This window comes from Sciurus carolinensis, chromosome 1 (assembly GCF_902686445.1).
Source record: "Sciurus carolinensis chromosome 1, mSciCar1.2, whole genome shotgun sequence".
Classification (NCBI taxonomy): Eukaryota; Metazoa; Chordata; class Mammalia; order Rodentia; family Sciuridae; genus Sciurus; species Sciurus carolinensis.
Window position 1 is genome coordinate 156,243,814 of NC_062213.1, and position 18,004 is coordinate 156,261,817.

The following is an 18,004-nucleotide window of genomic DNA, read 5'->3' on the forward strand; positions in this document are numbered from 1 at the left end:
CCTACTCTGTCAAATGGAAGGAGCAAAGCAAAGCAGGTATGTAGTTCACAGTGGCCACAGCTGTTCTCTCCTAGGTGGTATAGGAAGGTGACTTTCTCTTTCTCTCTCTTTCTCTCTCTCTCTCTCTCTCTCTCTCTCTCTCTCTCTCTCTCTCTTTGTACCAGGGATTGAATCCAGGGGTGCTTAAACACTGAGCCACATCCCCAGCCTTTTTTTATATTTTTATCTAGAGACAGAATCTTGTTACATTGCTGAAATTGGCTTTGAACTCGTGATCCTCCTGCTTCAGCCTCCTGAGCCACTGGCATTATTACAGGCATGTGCCACCCTGACATCCCTCCCGTTTTATTACAAACCAGAAGACACCTGGAGTCTCTAAAGATGATGAGTCCACTATAGTAGGGCCACCTTACTGTAGGATAATGACCGAAGCCAAAAAAGTAATGTTACATTTTAAATTCATTCCACCTCAAGTACATAATTAGATTCCACTACTTTGCAACTTAAAAACAAAACGTCAGAACCTTCAGGTAAATTTAAACCTAATCAAATCAGATGATAACTTCTACGGGGATCATTCATCTATTCAGCCTTATGTATTTAAGCGTAGCAATATTCAATTTATATCACTGTTTCTCCAGTATTGAGGACTGAACCCAGGGCACTCCAGCACTAAGCCAGATCCACAGCCCTTCTTATTCATTTTGAGACAGAGTCTTACTAAATTGACCTGACTGGCCTCAACCTTGTTGTCCTCCTGCCTCAGCTTCCCCAGTAGCTGGGATTATAGGCGTGTACCACCACTGTGCCCAGCTCTATGACTTTTAATATTTTATTTTAGTTGTCAATGGATTTTTATTTTATTTATTTATATGCAGTGCTAAGAACTGAATCCAGGTGCCTCACACATGCTAGGCACGCACTCTACCACTGAGCTACAACCCCAGTCCTACGTGACCGTTTAAGAGCAACCATATCAATGATTTTGTGCAGACAGCAACATCAGATGAATCTGTAGGAAAAATAAAAAGGAAAGACAAGACAGGAGACCACACAAAAGGGGTGACTCCTTACAGGGAGCTGCCTTGGTGGAAGCCTAAACAGAGAGCAGTTTTGCCTCTCCTTATGTGGCACTTTAACCATCAGGGCACAGCCTTAAGTTTTCATTTGTTCTTTGTTTTTATTTTTGTTTTGTATCCTAGGGACAGGACCCAGGGGTGTTTTACCACTGAGCTACATCCCCAGTTCTTTTTATTTCTTATTTTGTTATAGGGTCTCAATAAGTTGCTTAGGGCCTCGCTGAGATGCTGAGGCTGGCCTCAAACTTGTAATACTCCTGTCTCAATCTCCCAAATTGATTACAGGTGTGAGCCACCATGCCCGGCTCTGCATCTTTTAAAAAAATTTTTTTAGACTTTCAATGGCTATTAAAGATGACAGAGCCTTAAGATACCTAAAAGCAAAAAGCAGAACCAGAATTACACAAAGAGTCTATCATCATAACTTAACTTCCAGAAGCACCACTTGCCAGCCAGTGAGTTCCTAGCTCCTATCACTTAGAACATTTCACGCCACCAGCAGCAGTTCCAGCGAGGGCGCAGCGACCGTCTCTGGCTTGTCTGTCACAATCCCAGCTAGAGAAGGAGAGCAGAGTTTTGGTGCTGCTGGGCTTGGCTAGGCTTCTCTACCCTGCTCATGCACACATTTTTTTTATTTTCTGGTGTTTGAGCTCCTGCAGTGTTTGAAATGTGACATTAAAAACACTTCTAGTAGAAGACAAGGAAGAACACCCTCCAGTATCCTACAAAAATGATCCTGGATTATGAAATTTGGATTTGCTTTCTGAGTCAACTTAACAGAAATATGTACCTGGCCTTGTGTGGGGTGGAGGTGCTAGGAGACTCTTAAAATTCATCTCCTCCAAAAAACAAATGTAAATTCATTACTAACAACAAACACCAACACAATGACCTAGGACTAGCATGAGTTACAGGGTAGATGGACTCAAAAAAGCTGAAACAAACACTAATCAAAATATATTTTACTGCTTTTTTTTTCTTCTTCTTTTTTGACATTTGGTCTCCCCATGTTGCCCAGGCTGGCTTGAGCTCCTGGGCTCAAATGATCCTCCTGCCTCAGTATCCTGAGTACCAGGGACCATAGGTATGCCCACCATACTTAGCTAGAACAGTATGTCTGAATTTTTTAAAAAAGACAAAAATTTCAAATTCAAAACAGGATCCAATCCTGCATTTGCCCAACACACTCTCTCACCCCACTCTAATCCCAATTTTGTTCCATCTGGTCGTTATTTATTTTTATAGTACTGGAGATTTGAACTCAGTGGTGCTTTACCACTGAGCTCTATCCCCAGTCCTTTTTATTTTGAGACAGGGTCTTGCTAAATTACAGAGGCTGGCCTCAAACCTTAGCTTCTCAAGTAGCTGGCATTATAGGCTTGCACAGCACACCTGGCTGGATCTGGTCTTTAAAAGTTTGGCATTTTGAACCAGGTACAGTGGCACACACCTGTAGTCCCAGCAACTCTGCAGGCTGAGGAGGCAAGATTGCTTGAGTCTAGAAGTTTCAGGCTGCCTCGTGTGCTAATGCCAGTCTGGTGTCTAGACTAAGTATCAGTTGTGGGATCACCACTGTGATTAGTACTACACTCCAGTCTAGGAAAGTTATCAGATCCAGCTCTTAAAATAAAAAATCGTGCATAATGGAACACATTCCAGCTACTCAAGAGGCTGAGACAGGAAGATAGTAAGTTCCAGACCAACCTGGGCAAGTTAGTGAGACCCAATCTCAAAATAAAAAATAAAGGCTGGGGATGTAGCTCAGTTGTATAGCTCCCCTGGGTTCAATCCCTAGTACCAAAAATAAACAAAATTAATTAATTTCTGGCATTTTGTTCTTTTTTTTTTTTTTTTTTTTTTTTTTTTTTTCATTAAACAACTATCTTGATTGCTGAGGTTTCTGTGCCCCCTTAGATTTTTCACTGGGGGAGTGCCTCACTTGCCTCACTCTAGTCTCAAGCCTGCCGACACACACTAACTTGCTTAACACTCACCAGGAAGACCTGAGGCAGCTTGGCCATAACCATCATTTATACAAGGAAACAAAAAGGTAGGCTGCCTTGCCCAAGGTTATGGAGCTATGGCGACAATTTCAGATTCCACTTCAAGCTCCAGAGTCTATATTCTTAAAGCCACACTAAACTGGCAGCTCTCATCATTTGCATCACGGAGACACTGAACACAAATCAATATAGTTTTGGATTTAGAAAACAGCTATGTGGGAAACGACCCAAATAAACTATAATTGAAGGCAATTTGGGCAAATGTAGTGATGAATTGTTTACTGCTGACCAATCTCCTGCAATATTGAGGCTGAATGATAATTCCACCATGCTCCCAGCAGTTCCTGCCACCAATTCCACACGCCGTCCTAGCGTCAGCATGGCCTTAGCAAAGGGTTTCTGGCCCCTGACTCAAAGGACAGAACTATAGATTCAAATAGCCCAGACCTGACAGCCCCTATACTTAGGTTCTGAGGTGACACCAGTATGCACCCTTAGACATCATAGGCTTTTACAAGACTGAGTTAATGTGCACTGCAAGACAACATTCAGAAATACTACCCAAATAATGTATTGATTTAGAAAAAATAGAAAATGGAGAGTGAACTTGCAACATGTACAGGGAGTCAGTTCGTGGGGCCCATCCTGGTGGGGTCTTGGTGACTAGTTGAAAAGGAATCTAGAAACGTGATCATGGGACCAAGAGTGCATTAACTAGGGCTGCTATTCTTGATGGGGGAAAAAAGGCAACTTAAATTGGCAAAGTGGTGCCTTGAAACTATTTTCAATGATCTAAAGAGCTAATGGATTTAATTTATGTGACACTCACGACTGAATTGGACAAATGGATGGCAGTTTACTGAGGACAGTTTCAAAGAGTTGGCTTTCATCTCATTACAAGGGGGAAAAAATCTTCTAACAATTAGACCTGTCCAGGAATAAAAGAGCCTGCTTCCAGAGGCAGCGAGTTAACTGTCAGCTGCCACAGAAGAGATCCAGGACAGAATGGCCACTTGGACAGAATGACTTGAAATCCCTTTCAATTCTAAGATGCTAAGAAATGAAAGAATTAAAAACACATTCATTGTTATGCATAGTGTTTAGTCCATCAGAACCCTGAAAAAACAAAACAAAACTCTTGAGCTCAATGGAAATGGAGATCTTGCACCTGATCCAAGCTAGAGACTTTGTGTGGTGGGGGCGGGTAGGGTTGCAGAGGTTCCTGGGGATTGAACCCACAAGTGCTCTACTATGGAGCTAAATCCCCACACTTTTGGGGGACCAAACTTGCAATCCTCCTGTCTCAGCTTCCTGAGCCACTGGGATTACAGGCATGTGCCAACCACTGCCTCCTGACTCTTGATTTTTTGAAAACTAAGTCACTGGAGTTAATCCAAGTAAAAAATTAGTTCATCTTTTGAAAAAACTAAATTTGTCCTGAGATAGCACTTATAGTCATCATTTAAGAAAATTGAAAAACTATACTCATATATGCAATCAATATTTTATAGCTGTCATGCAAAGAACATTGGCTACTCCCATCAAGATCTTTCATCTAAAAAGTATTCAGTCAGGTACTGTGGTATATGCCTGGAGGCTGAGGCAAGAGGATCATAAATTGGAGGCCAATCTCAGCAATTTAGCAAGGTCCTAAGCAACTTAGTGAGATCCTGTCTCAAAATTTAAAAATAAAAAAGGACTGATAAAAAAGGAATTGTAGTTCAGTGGTAAAGTGCCACTGGGTTCAATCCCCAGTACTCCCCAACACCACACACACACAAAAAAAGTATCAAACACTGGCTGTGTGTTAAACATTAGAGGTTTTAGGCAATGTTAGGCAAGCACTCTACCACTGAGCTATGATCCCAGTCCCTGTTCTGTGCATTTTTAAAGGATAAAATTTTACTGTGTGCAATTATACTTCAGTAAAGGTGGTATACATAAAAAATAAAAACATGCCCCCCAAAAGAAAAAGGAACCAATGGATTTCCATCCAGTTTTAATAAAGTCCAAACTCCTGGCCATGCCTCACAAGGCCTGGTGCCTACCTAATTTTTTTTTTTCTTGGTATGGGGGATTGATACCAGGAGCACTTAACCTCTGAGCCACATCCCCAATCCTCTCTTATACTTTATTTAGAGACATGGTCTCACTGAGTTGCTTAGGGCCTCACTAAATTGCTGAGGGTGGCTATGAACTCGAGATCCTCTTGCCTTCTCCTGCCCTACTCTCCCAAGCCACTGGGATTTCAGGTATGTGCCAGCACCAAGCCTGGCTCCTACCTTACTTTTACAGTCTGCTCTCCTACCACCTGCTCCACATGCATAGAACTCCAAGGGGGTCTCCCAGCCTCCTCTCATTTCTGCACTTAAAGTTCACCCCTATCACCCCTAGCTCAGCAGTGATACATACCTGTAATCTCAGCTACTCAGGAGGCTGAGGCAGGAGGATCACAAGTTCAAGGACAAGTTCATCAACTAAGCCAGACCTTGTTTCAAAATACAAAAGGCTGGGAGTATAGCTCAGCACTAGAGCACATGCCTAGTATGTGCAAGGTCTGGGTTCAATCTCCAGTACAGGAGGGAAGGAAAGGTTGGTTCAGCACCACTTGAGGGTCTTTCCACATGCTATTCCTTCTGCCCCCAAAATTTCTGCACACCTGGTTCCTACTCTCATTCAGAGATCAGCTTAAACATCACCTCTGCAGAGAGATCTGACCTCACAATCTAAACTAGTCTTCCCTTGGGCTGGGGACATGGCTCACTGGTTAAGCACCCCCCCCCCCCAGTTCATTCCCAGAAACAAAAAGAAAAACAAAACAACCTTTAGCTGCAACAGTTTTGGAAAAGCTTTATGGAAGTGAAGAGGCTGAACAGACTCCAAGAGTCACAGAAGTGTGAAAAGGCATTCCAGGCCAAAGGTACCTCAGAACAGTGTCTTCCGCCCACCTTGTGGGTGACGTCAACACACATCCCCATGGGAGCACAATGAAAACTAGAATGTGCACCCTGGGTTGTAAGTGCCTCAAGGGCAGAGAGCAAGTTTTACGTCTGCATGCCTCTCTGAACCTAACACAGGCTCAGAAACATCTGTCAGATGACTAATGAGGTAACACGAAGCTCAGGCATGGTTCCAGAACTCATGCCATCATGATGAGAAGAAATTTCTACCTCCTCACAACCACAGATGGTTTCTATTTTAGAACAGTATAAGTCCTTTTTTAGGGGGGTGTCAATGCTTCCCTTTTTAATAGATTTGGTGTTTTTCTTAATGTTTTTGGGACAGAAGAAAAAAATAAAAACCCACATTTCACTAGCCTAACCTTAAAAAGTCTTCTGAACCTCAGCTTGGAGTTCCAAGCTGCAATGATCCTCTTCGCCGCCGTGTTCGGGTCTGAATGTGTACCCTTACAAATCAAAGGTTGGAACTTTCCTGCCTGTAATCTCAGCAACTTGGGAGGCTAAAGCAGGAGGACAGCAAGTTCAAGAGCAGCCTCAGGAACTTAGTAAGGCCCTAAGCAATTCAGTGAGACCTTGTCTCAAAATAATTTTTTTTTTAAAAAAGGGAGGCGGGGGCCTAGGGATGTGGCTCAGTGGTTAAACGCCCCTGGGTTCAGTCCCTGGTACCAAAAATAAATAAATAAATAAATAAATAAATAAATAAATAAATGTTTAAAGCCGGGGCATGAAGGTTTGTCTGTAATCCCAGCTACTCGGATGGCTGAAGCACATGGAGCACAAGCTCAAGGCCAGCTTGAGCACTTAGAGCAATCCTGTCTCAAAATTAAAAAAAAATAAAAGTGCTAGAGATGAGCTCAGCGGTAAAGCACTTACCTATCATGTGGGATGACCCTGGGTTTGATCCCCAATACTACAATTAAATAAATAAATAAATGAAACAGGTCAGGGGCAGTGGTGCACACCTGTAATCCTAGCAACGACAGAGGCTAAGCCAGGAAGATTTCAAGTTTGAGGCCAGCCTCAGCAAATTCGTGAGGCCCTAAGCCACTTAGCAAGACCCTATCTAAGAAATAAAAAAAAAGGCTGGGAATGTTGCTAAGTGGTAAAGGGTCCCTGGGTTCAATCACCAGTACCAAAAAAATAAAAGAAACAGAAGAAAGTGGGAAAAGTTTCAAGAGGCATTTTGCCCATTCCATAATGCCCCAGGTACCATCTGGGAAGCAAAGACCTGGCAATACCTTGATCTTGGACTTCCCAAAAGCTCCCACAGTGTGAAAAATAAATTTGCTGTGTAATGACCCAGTCTTAGGCATTTTATTATAGTTGCACAAATGAACTAAGACAAACTGTATCAGTATGGCATTTGCAAGACATGAAATCAGTGTTTCAGTAGTTCCTACAGTGCCAGGAAGGTAGCAGGGAATAATAGGAAGTTTAACCCTAGTTATGAAGCCCAGGTGTGAATGCTAGCTTCTGTTTAAATAACTCGTTGAGCCAGGTGCAGTGGCACACGCACCTGTAATCCCAGAGACTCAGGAGGCTAAGGCAGGAGGTTCGCAAGTTCGAGGCCAGTCTCAGAAACTTAGGCAAGGCCCTAAGCAACTTAGTGAGACCCTGTCTCAAAATAAAAAATAAAAAGTGCTAGGGTTGTGGCTCAGTGGTAAAGCACCCCTGGGTTTAATCCCTGGTACAGAAAAATAAATAAAATAAAATAAAATAACTGGTTGACATAGGGCAGTGCTAAAAAATAGTTGATGTCTAGCTTCTTAAGAATGATGATCAAGAGTAACTTTGCATTATTTCAGTATCTCTCTGGCTAAGTAAGGAATGCCTGTGGTCAAACATGTTTAGTAGAACTCTCAGGGCTTGGAGGTCAAACTGCTAAAATAAAACATCAACCATCTAAACTGGACTTGGTGAAGGGGTACAAACAGGACCTTTTGTACTGTCTTAAAGGCCAACCTGAGAATTACACGTCAAGAGCAGGGTGTAGAGAGCACAGGGTAATCCTTAAAAGCCTCTACTAACTACTTACCCTTTTAAAAAATTTTAGTTTGGCAGAGCATGGTGGCACATGCCTGTAATCCCACCAGGAGGCTGAGACAGGAGGACCACAAAATTTGAGGCCAGCGACTTAGTGAGGCCCTAAGCAACTTAGCACAATCTGTCTCAAAATAAAAAAATGAAAAGGGCTGGGAATGCAGTTCAGTGGTGGAGTGCCCCTGGATTCAATCCCCAGTGCCGAAACAAAATTTCCAGTTGGGTTGGGAATGTAGAGCACTTACCTAGCATGTCCAAGTAGTAGAGCAGTTACCTAGCATGTCCAAGTTCAAACCACAGAACCTGGGTTCAATCCTCAGTATCACCAAAAATAAAAATAAAAGTTTGCCAAGGGAAATACATGGTTGAGATGTGAGACCCAATGTAAAAGAACACTATCTAAAACTCTACAAGGAAAACAATTTCCAATCCATAAATCCTCTCACAGCATAGACCAATATACAGATATACTAGCATAATATAATGCCATTTACTTGGTAGATTTTGAAAACAACAGGCCATTCAATATGCCCTTCATAATAGATGAATTTGTAACTAATATTCTGAAGCCAAATGTAAGCTTCGTGAATGATTTTGACATTACTTGACTTCCAGATAGTTCGAAGCAGAAATTTAAAACCTTCATAAATTACAATAACATTATATTTATGTGTACCTTAAAAGAAAGCACAAGCAAAGGGAGGTGACAGAGGTGACATAGAACACAGATAACAACCCTCTCCTTGGGCTAAGGGAAGTCTAGGAGGGTATATATAGTTCAATGTGCTTAACATTTTACAAGATCCTGGATTCAACCTTGAACACCATACAAAAAAAAATTATAATAATAATATTCAAATAAGGTAATCCTTTCCTTTGAGAGCATAATTAGGATGAGTGAAATCTAAAATGATAATATGTAAGGCGTGCCATGACCACTAGTGTACCACAAACAGCTCTAGAGGAGGAGTTGCAGGAGACAGGAAAACCCCTAACCCTGTGGGACCAGGGGTCCTCCAACCCCCTCTTTCTCTAACTACATATCTAAGGCCAGATAATCTTCAAAACTTCGACCAACCCAGCATTGTGGCTCATGCCTATAATCCCAGCAGCTTGGGAGGCTGAGGCAGGAGGATTGCAAGTTCAAAGTCAGCCTCAGCAACTTAGCAAGACCCTAGGCAAGTTAGTAGACCCTGTCTCTAAACTTTAAATTAAAAAAAAAAAAAAAAAAAAAAAAAAAAAAACTTCCAAAAAAAGGACAAACTTCAACCAAAGCCTTGTGAAGTGGCTGGCTAATGGCTACAATCACAGCTACTTGGGAAGCTGAGGCAGGAGAATCCTAAATCTGAGGAAAGCCCAGGCAAATTAGTGGGAACCTGTCTCAAAAGAAATATATTTTTTAAAAAGAGCTAGGAATGTAGCTCAGTGGTAGGGTGTACCCGGGTTCAATCACCAGTACTGAAAAAAAAAAAAAAGAAAGAAAGAAAGGAAAACTAGACAAAATAATATAACACCACTGATTAAATGAAGAACAAATGAAAACCACTTTCTTCTATTAAGCCAACCATTAATGAGACTGACAATTGTACAAAAATAGCATTACTCTTCTCATTAAACTTTATTTTGGAAAAGTTTTTTCTTCTTGGTGGGGGGGGGGGACTGGAGATGGACTCAGGAGCACTCAGTCACTGAGCCACAACCCCAGCCCTATTTTTTTTTTTTGGGTGCTGGGAATCAAACCCATGGCCTTGTGCTTGCAAGGCAAGCACTTTACCAACTGAGCTATCTCCCCAGCCCTATTTTGTATTTTATTTAGAGACAGAGTCACTGAGTTGCTTAGCACCTCACTTTTGCTGAGGCTGGCGTTGAACTCACAATCCTCCGGCCTCAGCCTCCCATGCCTCTGGGATTACAGGCATGTGCCACCACACTCGGCTAGAAAAGTTAGTTTTCATAGCAACACGATAACATGCTGGGTGCAGTGAGGCAGGCCTATATAACTCCAGCAACTCAGGATGCAGAGGCAAGAAGATTGCAAGCTCAAGGCCAGCATCAGCAATTTAGCAAGACTCCATCTCAAAATAAAAAATAAAAAGGACCAAGCCAGTGGTAAAAAAATCTCTGGGTTCAATCCCCCAAACCAAAAAAAAAAAAAAAAAAAAAAAAATTAACAACTTTATTAGTGTTATTACTGATAAATACTTTAAATTTCTCAGTTTGAATTTCTAATACATTTAGTATCTATAGGTATAACTCGTACAAACAAAATCTCCGGAATTCTTAGTTTTTAAATGTGTTAAAAGGTCCTGGGACAAAAACATTTGGGAATAGCTATTTCAAGTAACTATGGTACAGTAAGAGTTGCCTTTTAAAAAGAAAGAATTTGATAGAAATTAATCTCTATGCTAAACTGCTAAATTTTGTTTTTTTGGGGTTTTTTTTTTTTTTAAGTGCAAAACAGCTGCACACTGTAGAACATTCCTATAATCCCAGGGGCTCAGGAAGATGAAGCAGGCTCGTAAGTTGAAGAATAGCCTGGGCAACTAGGGGAGACCCTGTCTCAAAATAAAAAATAAGGAGCTGAGGTGTAACTCAGTGGTTGAACACCTCTAGGTTCAATCACTAGTACCACACACACACACAAAGTGCAAAACAAAGAATAAATTCGTACTTTTTGTTTGTATGTGTGTGTAGTGCCAAGATCAAATCCAGAACCTCCAACACGTTAGGCAAGTGCTCCCCCACTAAGTTACATTCCCAGCCTCAGTATTTTCTTCAAATAGAAAAATTGCTGCCCTACCCTGAGAAAAGGATATCACTTCTAAGGTATCATTTTTATTTTTCCCCATATTGGAGATTGAACCCAGGAATGCTACCACTAACCTACATCCCCAGTCCTTTTTACTTTTTACTTTGAGACAGGGTCTCACTAAATTTTTCAGGCTGCACTCAAACCTGCAATCCTCCTCCCTCAGCCTCCCAATAGCTGGGATTACAGGCACGTGCCACTGGGCCCAACACGTCTATGCTATTCTTACCAGAAAAGACAATCTCAATCTAATCATGAGAAAACACCTGATAACCCAAATTGGGGCTCATTCTACAAAGAAATAAAGTAAAAATGAAAATATAAAATAAGAAACTTTTTAAAATGGTCAAAGTTATATAAGATAAAAGTAAGATTTTTGGAGAAATTTTCACAGATTGAACATGAGAAGGACATGACAGCAAATGTAATGTGGAATCCTAAATTGGATCCTGGGCAAGAAACATTGGTGGAAAACTGGTGACATCCAAATAATGCCAGTAGATTAGTTAATAAAATTGTATCAGTGTTAATCTTATTGAATCAAGTAGTTATGAAAATAACCTATGGAAACATTTTAAACAACACAGAAAAGCGTACCATACAAGCACCCCTCCCAAAGGGGAAACTCCTCTAGGTATCCACTATCAACAGTTTCATGGTTTTTTTTTATATTTGTATAAATACTAATTGTAAAACAAAAATATGTATATTCATTTATATGAATGCAAATTCTTGGGATGAATATCCAGTAAAAGAAAAAAAGAGGTTCTTAAGAGGAACAAGAGACAAGGGTCAGGGATGGGAGGGAAACTTTCTACTTTATCCCTTGTATACTTGAAAATTTTATCATTTGCATGTATTAACTTTTTCAAAAATGAAATAACAAGTTCTATTAGAATAGTACCCAGGCATTAAGTCCATATTAAAGAATAGCACTTAATGGCTTTGGAAAATGTTAAATGTTATATTGTTAAATAAAGCAAGCAATTTTCAAAATTTACATACTGTATATAGGTGTGTGTGTGTTGTGTATGTATTTCTGAAAAAGTCTATAATGATACACTGTATACAAAAGTATTAGTAATTAATTGTTTATAGCAAGTTAGTGGGATACGAACAACTGTCTTCATCTTTCCTAGCTTTTTAAATCTTTAATAACTACCAGGCACAGTGGCTTACACCTATAATCCCAAAAACTGGGGAAGCTGAGGCAGGAGGATCCCAAGTTTAGGGTCAGACTTGGCCTAAACTTGGTTCTTAGAAGAACCTGTCTCAAAATAAAAAATAAAAAGGGCTGGGGATATAGGCCAGTGATTAAGCACCCCGGGTTCAATTCCAGTTTTCTCCCCCACCTCCTCTGTGGTTTAGACTAGTAGTTAGGAATATTCCAAAGAAAGTATATGTATTCAGTAATTTACATAAAATGACATTCCTAAGAGCATTCTTTGTTGTTGTTTTGGCACCAGAGATTGAACTCAGGGACATTCCACCACTGAGCCACATTCCCAGCTTATTTTGAATTTTATTTAGAGACAAGGTCTTACTGAGTTGCTTAGGACCTCACCAAGTTGCTGAGGCTGGCTTTGAACTCACAATCCTTCTGCCTCAGCCTCTTAAGTTGCTGGGATTACAGGCATGTGCCACGGCTCCCGGCCATAAGAGCATTCTTAAACAGCAAATACTGCAAACACTCCATACAGAATTGATTAGACACACTCTAGTTCAACCCCCTAAGGTACATTTACCCAGGCAGATACTCAAGCCAATATCCTGGGACTCCCTCTAGACTTCTTTCTATCATCTCTCACAGTCAATTTACTGTGACCACTGGGCACTATTTCTCTCTGCCTTTGCCACAGTCCACTCTACCCATTTACACTGGGCTCCCTGGTACCACTCTTGCTCACTTGGGATCACTTCTCTACAAAGCATTAAAAAAAAGTCAACTCATTCTTATCAAAAGTCACTTCATACACATCACTGACTTTAAACATTTCAATGGCTTTCCACTGCCCTTAGAATAAAATCCAGTCCTTACCAGGATCCCCAAAGCTCTACCACTTGCTCAAGTCTCTGATCTAACCCACTCCTGAATCCCTTCTGCTCATAAGTCTCCTTTCTCTCTGCATATTCTCACCTAAGGGCCTTTGCACTTGCTGTTCTTTCTCTCTGGAACACTCTGCTCCTACATCATCCCATGTTGGTATGAAGGGAGACATTCATCCCCTGGAGAGGCCTTCCCCAATCACACAATCTAAGACAGCCCCCCCAACCCTAAGCCATTAATTCACCACCATTCTGCTTCCTTCATAACACACACCTCACCTCTCATACTACCCTATGTATTCCACAGGTACTTCTATTCCCCTTATGGATTCTCACCTCTTAGGATCAATGAGATATTTGAATAGGTAATATCTGTTGAATGAATGAAATATTATAAAAACATTAAAATGTCTTTGGACTTGGGAGGATGAGGCAAAAGGATCACCAATTTCAAAGTCAGCCTACACAATTTAGCCAGACCCTGTCTCAAAAAATAAAAAGGGCTAGGGTGTGTGTGTGGAGTGGGGGGTTGGCTCAGAGGTAAAGCATCCTGGGCTGCAATTCCCAGTACTATACCACAAGAAAAGAAAACAAAAGCCTGGCTGAATGAAACAAGGCTATAATCCCAGCAGTTTGGGAGGCTGAGGCAGGAGGATCACAAGCTCAAAGCCAGCCTCAGCAACTTAGCAAGGCCCTAAGCAACACAGTGAGGCTCTGTCTCAAAATAAAAAGGGGTTGGAGATATGGCTCAGTGGTTAAGTGCACTTGGGTTCAATCCCCATTACCAAAAAAAAAAAAAAAAAGAAAGAAAGAAAGAAAGAAAAAAGAAAAAGAAAAAACAAAAGGCTGCTTTAAAAAAATGATAATTCTGGAAGAATACAAAGATTCAGATGTGCATGAGGCTAAGGCAGACTTATTGTTTTGAAGTCAGAAATAGTCCTCTCCAAATTCTTGTGAAAATACTCAAAGAAACTAAAAATAATAAGCCAAAGTAGAGTGAGCCTGTGGACTAGAGAGAATGCTTCAAAACTGAACCAGGTCCTTGCTGGACCTGGGCTTTGTTCAGGTCTTTCCAAACTAGAAGGAAAAATGAAATATAGATAGCATGCTCCAGAGATTCTGTAATAAGCCAAGACCCTGAAGGATCTGCAAAAAGGTTAATCATTTAAAGTTAATTTAGATGCACTTTTGAACTCTGACTCTCAAGTCTAATACAACCTCTCTATTCTTCACTACTCAGAAATTTTCACTCTTACATAACACACATTTACACTTAATAAGTACCCAAAAATCCTGAGCCCTTTGAACGAGGTCATCTTTTCAGAGAGACTCAGCCCATAGTCTAATTTGACATGCTGGTCCCATCTGCAAAACCCCAGTAAAAGCTGTAGTTAATATTAATTAAGAGCAGAAACAGGTTTGAATATCTTTTCTCTCAATCAAGTCCAACATGCTCCCAAATGGAAATCTGCCAGCTTCCCTGCACTTGAGATAGCAGATTCAGTATATAACAATGGGACTTTCTTTAGTACCACTATTTGTCCAACACCTAAACCAGGATTCTCATATCCTTCAGATACAGCAAAAGAAGTTATTGTTAAATGTCAAAATTTTTAATGGTAGTCATTTTGTAGAGTATCAGCCTTATGTGTCTATGTACTCATTACACGTACAACACACAAGGGGAAAAAAAAAGTAATATTCCTTGTGACAGAGAATAGGATCCAGTCCCTGGCAATCTAAGATAACTCTCCCTTTTATTTACTCATGCAGTGTGCTAAAGAAAATTCAGGTGAGCCAAAGACTGGGGGTGGGCCTCCAAAGAAGGTATTTGATAAGCCTCAGCCTGCACTGCTCCTGGCAGCCTAGGAAGGGACAGCTATCAGGAAGCTAATCTCAGATGCATCTAAGTACAAACTTTTACCATAGATCAGAGATAATTTAACAGGATGGACTCTTGCTATTTGACTTCTGGGGAAGATGTAGACAGAGTTAGTGACCCATACATTCAACACAGATTTACTGAACCCCTTTTAGTGCATTGGGGAGTGTGCCAGACTCCAGTTTCAGAGTGGGAACTGGAACCTGGTATAGGTGGAAGTGGAGACAAGGAGCACAGGGTTATCTTGATGCTTGGGTTGGAAGTATAGTTCAGTAGTAGAGAGCTTGCCTAGCATGCAAAAGGCCTTGGTTTAGATCTCCAGCACTTGCAAAAGAAAACAATACTATTGCCCCCAGCAACCTGAACACTGTTTGACATATTCCAGGCACTCAGTAAATATTTACTGGATGAATTAGTCATTTATTATGCTACCTTATAACTATATGCAACAGCAGCAACAGAATCAACAGGTTACATGTGTATAAAGGGAAGAGATGACTCTGCCAGGGCAGGTGAGGGAAGGTTTACTTCCCAGAAGTAATGTCACAGTGGCCCTTTCCTGAAGAGCAGGCTTTCATCAGGGAGTGGCTAAAGGAGGAGAAAGCTATGTAGCCTGGAGTCTGCTTGAATCCAGGCTACAGCAGATGGCCTGAGCTACTTTCCAATTCAAATTCCAGCAAGGTTGTTTCCTGGGGTTTGTTGTGTTTCATCATCTCCTTCAAACCTTCAACTACAAAAGCATACATATACACAGGTTGTTGTGCTTCTCTACCAAGAAATTAGCTAAAAAGCAAACAGCAGGTAACAGAAAAATAAATACCTTGGAATGCTTTCTTATTTACCAGGTAGTGGGTCCCTAGGATTCTTAATCATCCAACCACTCAGCCTCAAGTGCTGGGACTAATAGGCATATGCCACTATGCCCAGCCTCATGTAAACCTTCTGAGTGTGAAAAATAATCTCAGGCCACAGAACCCAAGCCCACTAGAATAAGTCACTTCATAACAAAATGCTAGCCTTTATTTCTCTTCTTTCCTGATAGTTTTTGAATGGTTTCATTAAAAAAAAAAAAAAAAAAAAAAAACCATCAGTACCCAGAAAAAGAAAATCTGAACATTTCAAAATCACTTCTTATTCCAAAGGAAAACAGGATGGGGGGGGGGGGAGGTGTAAGAATGAAGGTATCTGAAAGAATAAAATTCAAAAGAGAGGGAAGTTAAAATGGTTATTTTTTTTACAAAAGGGAAAACAGCAAGTGGAAAGTTTTCCAAACCCTTCAGAAAGCACAGAAAGAAGCCATTTCCCATCAAATGCGCTTTTAAAAAGGAAGGCCACTAGTCCAGCCCCAGGGGGTACAGTGAGAAGACCTTCATGCCAGAAGGAGAAAGTCAGGTACAGCGGGTGCTCTGAATGGGCTCCGGATCACTGTGTGGTCTCTCACTCTTCTCCCCACCAAGGAGAAGCCTCACACAAAACCCTCAGGCTACTCTCCCCCCAAACCACATTCCAAATACGGAAAGAATAAGAAACATCTGAATGTGGTATTAAAATTAAAATAGGCCCGCTTGAGGTAACAATACCCACAGGAGAACATTCAAAGTGTAATCTGGTGCTCATAACGCTTCCATCTCAAACACGGGGGTGAGGGAAGAGTGTTCTTGGGAATAAAGGCTTACTTTTACAGCCTATTTAAGAAGTAATGAATAAACTGCCTTGCAGATACTTCTCAATTCCTTGCTTTTAAGCGTTCCTTCTGTTTTCCAGCATTGTCCTCCACCTCCTCTTCACAGTAATCTCTGCTTCTGAAATGCAGATCCCTGGATAATTAACCCATAATGGGCAATAACCGCCTAGGACGGGATGAGAACAGCCGCTAAAGGACCCCGTCTGCAATAACACGTTTTCAGGAGAGTGGCTAATTATGAGTAGCGTGTATCCCAGAATGGCTGTGTACCTCGCAGCACCTCCAGCGCTCCCTCTCGCCTTTGAATGCCCATTTGTTTGGAACTGGTATGAACGTGGAGTGGGAGAAGGCAAAAGGGCTGAGCTACCATAGGAAATAGGTGATCGGTATCCCTAGCTCCACCACGCCAGCCGAGGGAGGCATCTCAAGAAGCCATTTCCAAGAAGGCTGGATTCAAAATGTAATTTATCAGAACGAGTCTCTCTCCAGTCTCCTGGCGGCCAGGCCCCGGCTTGGCGGGTGGGGGGTGGGGAGTTGGTGGGGAGAGTTTAGTTCAGGGGGGAGCGAACAGATAAGCCTTTCAAAGCCACCAAGGACTCTGCCCCGAGGCCAAGACGCCGCCGAAGGGCTGAAAGGGAGCGCGGTAGCAAGCACCGCGGTGCCAAGGGCTCCCCAGCGCGCAGCCGGGTAGGACTCCCACAGGTGGGCGGCGCTGGGCACCAGGAGCTCCGGCTAGGGAAGCAGACGCGCGGCTCCCTAGGGACCTGGGGGATGGGTCGGAGGGGGCCAAGGGGCTGGGGGACCGCTTCGCCCAAGGAGGCAGCGTGAGAGTGAAGCTCGGGGTTTTCTGCTGCCTGGCTCTGATTCCGGGAGCCCCGTAGTCACAGGCTTTTTCCCCCAAGCAGGAGGAGCCAGGAGAAAAGATGAGCTGCGGGTCCCTCCCACTATCCTCCCCAGAGCCTCTGCCTCCTCCCCGGGCGCGGTTAAGCCGCGCGGCCGCGGGCAGCCACTGCATGCTCTCCTGCACGTACGAGCCTGCACCGCCACACGCGGGCGGGGGAAGGGCGCCGGGGACCGAGAAGCCCCGGCCCCTCTCAGGCTGTGTCTCTCCCCCGCCTAATCCCATCCCGCTCGGCTCACCCCCGCCCCTCGCCCCCACAGCCCCTCACCCGTGTTGGCTTTGAGGTTCTCCCGCAATAAGTGGCCACTGGAGAGATGCTGGAGGCCAAAGTTCTGGGCGATCCTCTGGCACACGGTGCCCTTGCCCGAGCCAGGCGGCCCTAGGATGACCGCGCGCAGGAGTTTGGAAGCCATGGCCTTCGCGAGGAGGCGGGCGGCCCAACAGGCAGCCCAGACAGCGGCCCCGGAGGCAGCCCCGGGAACTTTGTTTCTTGGCCCCTGCCTCAGGCACCCTCTGCTCACGCGGGGACTCTCCAGCCGCCCCTACTGGGGAAAGGAGAGACTTTTAAGACAACCCCTCCCCTCGGCCCCGCCCTCCGCC

General features: G+C 42.7%; 1 protein-coding gene across 6 annotated transcripts in view; it reads right to left on the reverse strand.

Moving 5' to 3' along the window:
* Ak4 (adenylate kinase 4) overlaps positions 1-18,004 on the reverse strand; it is a 62,148-nt gene that overhangs the window by 43,556 nt on the left and 588 nt on the right. For 3 of the 6 annotated variants that reach the window (XM_047556994.1, XM_047556970.1, XM_047556978.1), the window contains exon 2: positions 17,673-17,949. In XM_047556994.1, coding sequence (XP_047412950.1) covers positions 17,673-17,817 — 145 coding nt within the window. In that variant the 5' untranslated portion in view covers positions 17,818-17,949. The remainder of the gene's footprint in view (positions 1-17,672; positions 17,950-18,004) is intronic. The other 3 variants (XM_047556964.1, XM_047557002.1, XM_047556987.1) reach the window with 1 other exon arrangement.